The sequence below is a fragment of the Salvia splendens genome, chromosome 20 (assembly GCF_004379255.2).
Source record: "Salvia splendens isolate huo1 chromosome 20, SspV2, whole genome shotgun sequence".
NCBI classification, from domain to species: domain Eukaryota; kingdom Viridiplantae; phylum Streptophyta; class Magnoliopsida; order Lamiales; family Lamiaceae; genus Salvia; species Salvia splendens.
This window is the reverse complement of record NC_056051.1, coordinates 2,871,282-2,877,357: the sequence shown is the minus strand read 5'-3', so window position 1 is coordinate 2,877,357 and position 6,076 is coordinate 2,871,282. Positions and strand designations below refer to the sequence as shown.

The window sequence follows — 6,076 nt, the reverse complement described above, 5'->3', positions numbered from 1 at the left end:
ACTTACCAACTCTTTTAAACCCATTTCTTCATCGAACATATCATCCGTTGGCTTCTTTCCGGTAAAGATCTCCAACAATAGGATCCCAAAACTGTATACATCCCCATTTACCGACACTTTGCCATCCATTCCAAACTCTAATTGTATTACACACATCCAACATTTAGTTAGTATTAGGTAAAACATTTATATATGATGAAATTTAAGTTGAAAGGGAAAGCATAATGCATGCATCACCTGGTGCTGCGTAGCCAATAGTTGCCACGGTTTGCGTCTGGATAGTTGTTTCACCTCCATCAAAAAGCTTGGAAATTCCAAAATCAGCAAGATGAGCAGTCATGTCTTGATCAAGCAACACATTACTTGGCTTTATATCACAATGAACAACTGGGAATGTAAGACCATGGTGAAGATATTCCAAGGCGGCCGCAACATCTATTGCAATTTTCAATCTCTGTATGAATTCCATACCATGAAAGCCGGAATGTAGCCATTTATCCAAGCTCCCATTTGGCATGTATTCGAGAATCAATGCTTTAAACTCCATATTACAACCACACCCAATAACTCGAACTAAATTTCTGTGACGAATGCTACTCAATATAGTAGTTTCGGTATCAAAACTCCTTGCCGCTCTTTGCAGCTCCAAGTTGAACACTTTTACTGCAACTTTCAGCCCATCAGAAAGTGTTGCTTCAAATACAGAACCAAAATGACCTCTTCCACAAGTAAACCTAAAATCACTGATGGCACAATGAGTTTCTTTACCCATGATCTATGATGATATTCCGGGCATGGTGGAACTTGAAATTTTATTAGACCACAAAGAGCTAAGTTATGGGAAAACGACGAAGCACTGAAGTTGCGAAAACAACCTCCATCTGGAATTTTTCCCTCCAGTTTGTTACCGGAAACATTGAAACTTTCAAGAAAGTGTAGGCTTTCTAAGGACTTGGGTATTGATCCGGAAATATTATTGTAAGACAAGTCCAATGTTATCAAACCCCTAACCTTTCCCAAGGATTGAGGAATGGGTCCGCTAAACAAATTATTTGATAGGTTAAGAAGGTCTAATGTTTGGCAACCATCAATCGAGCCGGGAATATCACCTGAAAGTTGGTTAGCCGACAAATCCAACCATCTGATCAACTTTAAATTTCCAAGCCGAGACGACAATGGACCATTCAGATTATTGGAGGATAATCTCAATGTCACAAGGTCTGTGAGAGACCACAAGTTAGCAGGGATGGTTGAATTCAATAGGTTGGAGCCAAAGTTGATCATTTTCAAAGATTTGACTTCACCCAAACATTCAGGTATTGGACCTACTAACATGTTACTAGAAAGACTCAACTCCCCCAAATTATTCATCTTGCAAACATCGTGAGGAATAGACCCTACCAATTGATTGCGACCAAGATATAATCTTTGGAGTTGCTTCAATTCCCCAATTGTTGGTGGAATGGTTCCTCTCAGTTGATTTCCATCCATGTATATGTTGAGCAAACTAGTTAAATTTCCTACTTGAGGCGGAATGACACCCATGATATTGTTGTTAGATGCTTTAATAGTCTGAAGAGATGAAGAAAAATTCCAAAGTGAAGCGGGTAGTAAGCCATTCAGTGGATTGCTTGCTACATCCAAGTACTTCAAATCTCGACAATTACTTAATGAAGAGATAAATGTCAACTCCTGAGTTGGAAATTCCGCTCCAGTCAAGTTGTTTTCTGAGATGAGAAGTCGTTGAAGGAACTTCAAATTACCAAAGTAGGGTATGGAGCCACTGAATGAGTTTCCAGTAATCTCTAAGATGGTAAGTTTTGAAGCATTGATGATAGAATTTGGAATTTGGCCACTGAGTTTGTTATAGGTTAGAAGAAGCACTTTAAGATTGATAGATGAATGGCCTATATCTGAAGGAAGAATGCCTGAAAACTCATTGAATGAGAGTCCCAATCGCTTCAAGGTTGATGAGTTGAATATGGAAGATGGGATGGATCCATATAAAGAATTTCCGGACAAACTGAAGCTCTCAAGCATTGGCAGAGTGCCAATCTCTTGTGGTAATTCACCTGCCGCATGTATCAGCATAGATGAGATATAACATTGATTATAGGTTTGTATTAATATGGCAACCCTTCTTAAAATGACAACGTAGCATGCAATAGTGTCATGCTACAATGCAATATTATAAACACTACAATGCAAAATATATTGTAACGCTGTAATGCAATATTATGAACGCTGCAATGCAAACTGTTTATAATGCAAAACCAAACACTCTATACTGCAATATTATGAAAGCTACAATGCAAAATGAATATACTGCAAAATTAAACAATCTATGTTGCAATACGTCCATATTATGGTGTAGCGTTTAATAAAATTGCATGTTACATTGTTGTCACGTTGTCACTGTAAGAGTGGTGTCACCCTAACACACCCCTTGATTATATTCAAATTCTATTATATAAAAAGTACAATGTTATACATATCAAGTCATACAATAACTTAAATTGAACGTGTATTTACCTACATAATGAAGATATTTTGTCAATCCCAAAAAAAGTTATAATTAATTTCAATTTCCTTAGAAGGGATGTATTTGTTAAAGAATTTATGTTATCATAGAAATGTTAAAAGTTCAAAGTTTTAACTTTGTACAATCTATATAGGCAATCTAAGTAAGCATCGATTGCATACAACTAATGAGATGGAATCTTAGACAAAAGAAGAATGGATCATGAATAGTAATACCTGTGAAAAGATTGGATCCCAGGTACAATTCTCTAAGCATGCTCGCATTTTGAATTGTAGGAGGAATGTTGCCACTGAGATTGTTGAAGTCTAACCCTAAGTTCTCGAGATGTTTGCATTTCCATATATTTGATGGAATATGCCCTTCAAAGTCAGAAATATTAGTTTATTTCTATAGATACCCTATATACAGATAGAGTCGTGATCATATGATAACCCCTAAATATCGTAATAACCTAATAACCAAATCTGGACCACACATATTTCTAATCATGCGGTTGAGATTCAAACTTAGATTTACTTCATAAAAAAAAAGCGCGGGGTAAAACTGTCATTTCTCTCATTTAATTTCTGAATTTTACCAAATATCACGTAAAATGATAAAATGATAAAATGATAAAATGATAGGTTTATTGCATAGAATGATAGTTTTGAGATTCAAACTTAGATTTACTTCATAAAAAAAGCGCGGGGTAAAACTGTCATTTCCCTCATTTAATTTCTGAATTTCGCCAAATATCACGTAAAATGATAAAATGATAGGTTTATTGCATAGAATGATAGTTTTGCCGGATAGAATGATACTCTGAGTTGATAAAATGATACTTTTGACTGACTGATAAAATGATAAAATGATATATGTTAGGTTTATTGCATAGAATGATAGTTTTGCCGGATAGAATGATACTCTGAGTTGATAAAATGATACTTTTGACTGACTGATAAAATGATATGTTTATTGCATAGAATGATAGTTTTGCCGGATAGAATGATACTCTGAGTTGATAAAATGATACTTTTGACTGACTGATAAAATGATAAAATGATATATGTTAGATTTATTGCATAGAATGATAGTTTTGCCGGATAGAATGATACTCTGAGTTGATAAAATGATACTTTTGACTGACTGATAAAATGATAAAATGAGCGAAATTCAGAAATTAAATGAGCGAAATTTGGATACGTTAATTTTATCATGAGCGAAATGACATATTTACCCCCGCGCTTTTTTTTATGAAGTAAATCTAAGTTTGAATCTAGACCACGTGATTTTAAAAATGTGTGGTCCAGATTTAGTTATAGGGTTATTACGGAAATTGGGGTTATCATTATAATGCACCCCTATATAGATATATATAAATATAAATATACATATAGCAATACTTCAAGGAAATATATATAAATATACATATAGGGGGATGTGATCAGATCAATAAGTGAAATTCTGTCAAAAATAAAAGCAAATCTCAGTCATTGGATCTTGCGATGTAATCGTTAGATTAATATCACGTGTCATCTAATAATGTAGATTGTGTAGTGTAATAATATAGCTTGGCTAATAATGTAACGCTTTTAGTGTAATAATTTAGCTCAGATATTATTATTACAATTATCCAATCTAAGGATCCAAGGGCTAAGATTTGTTTTGATTTTTGACAGAATTTCAGTTATTAACCATAATGCGCCTCTACATATAGGAGATGAATCATTTCAGAACTATCTCAAAATAATGAGAACTTTGATAACTATCAGTTAATAACACAAAATATATCAGTTAGCAGTACAAAACATATCAGTTGCATTTCTAACTAATCTACATATCAGTTGCAGTTATTGTCTCTTGAATTAGAGATATGATAAAAAATTGTGTAGAGCCCATAAATAGTGTACAGATAAGATGATTAAGAGATGCGATTGTGGATGGCCTAAATTCTTGATAGAAGATGGTTCATTTTAGAACTCTTCTTAAAGTAAAAATACAAACCTTAAACTATATCAGTTTCCAATAATTTTAGTTGGCATTATAAAACATATTAGTTTCTAAGAGTTCTCATTTTAACAAAGTTATCAAAACCACTCCATATGCTTGATATTTGTAAATATATATCATAAAATTGATTTATAAAGAAAATGCTCATGAAAGAAAGTACCTGACAAATTATTTTGAACCAAATTCAAGACCCTCAAGGAAGAAATGTTGAAGATTGAAGAAGGAATATCTCCTGTTAGAGAAGCATGGTCGATGTGCAATATCTCTAGCCTTGAAAGATTTCCTATTTCTATTGGAATCCCTCCTAATATTATAAAATGAGTATAATGAGAATGCATAATTTATAACCATATGTAGTCTTAATTTGTAGTGTGTAGATATGCATATTTATACCTTGAAAACCATCAACATATCCCAAGTACATCTCTCTAAGCACCCTCAATCTCCCGATTTCACGCGGGATGTTGCCATTGAAATTGTTATAGGATAACGATAACGTCTCGAGACGTTTGCATTTCCATATATTTGGTGGAATCTGCCCTCCAATTTGGTTATGAGAAAGTACCAAAATTTTGATGTTTGGCATATTGTTGCACATATCATTTGGGAGCCAACCTGATAGGCTATTATTTCTAATTCTAATATCTCTGAGTGAAGACACAGAGAAAATACCATGTGGAATGGATCCACTCAATTGATTACTGTACAAGTGCAATGTTTTTAACATGGAATTGTTAACCAAAGATGAAGGAATTGTACCTACAAAAGTGTTGTTGAACAGATAGAGTTCCTCTAGTTGAGGTAAACTGCCAAACCATGTTGGTATTTCTCCGGTGAATGAATTCATTCCCATGTTCATTACCTTCAAACGGCGCAGTTTAGAGAGCTCAAAGGGTAAGATCCCCGCGAAACTATTGGAACTGATGTCCAAATATCTCAGAAACGTTAGGTTTCCGAGATGTGGAGCGACAGTTCCAGCAAGGCCGTAGCCAGAGAGATTGAGAGCAGTGACACGGCCATGTTTGAGGCCGCACGATACACCAGTCCAATCACAAACAGATGTGTTTTGTGACCAATTGAAGGCATAAGGGAGGGAAGTGATGGAGTTTTTGAAGGAAGTAAGTGCATATTTATCTGTGGTGGAATTCAAAGAGAGGGTGAAGCTGTTTAATAATATGATTGAAAGAGCAAAGGAAAATATAAAATTCTCCATTAGTTAGCTTGTTATGGAGTTCGTTTTTTAAACTAACATATTTGTAGTCTATAATATATATAAAGAGTAGTATAAAATAAGTTCTGATTATTTTTCAAGATTTAATTTATTTTTTAGTCTTCGTCAATGAAGTATACATCCAAATATGAATGTGGAGTATATTAATTCCATCGTTTTATAATTAGTTTTTTAGGTGTCAGAGAAATTAGAGTCTCCTCGACTTGTTTTTTGGTTGGAGACTTCGTCAACTGCTATAGTGAAAGAATAATATATTTGATTTAATTACTTTTTAAATGATATAACAATTATTTCGATTCATTATAATGTATTGG

General features: G+C 34.0%; 1 protein-coding gene across 1 annotated transcript; it reads right to left on the bottom strand.

Moving 5' to 3' along the window:
• Nucleotides 1–540: 540 nt before the first annotated feature.
• On the bottom strand, nt 541–5,755 carry LOC121781222 (receptor-like protein kinase). The gene is made up of 4 exons (XM_042178944.1): nt 4,925–5,755; nt 4,692–4,835; nt 2,758–2,901; nt 541–2,072 (listed from the first exon to the last, which is right to left on the bottom strand). The coding sequence occupies exons 1-4, from the start codon at nt 5,742–5,744 to the stop codon at nt 673–675; spliced, it is 2,508 nt and encodes an 835-aa protein (XP_042034878.1). The 5' UTR covers nt 5,745–5,755; the 3' UTR covers nt 541–672.
• Nucleotides 5,756–6,076: the final 321 nt, after the last annotated feature.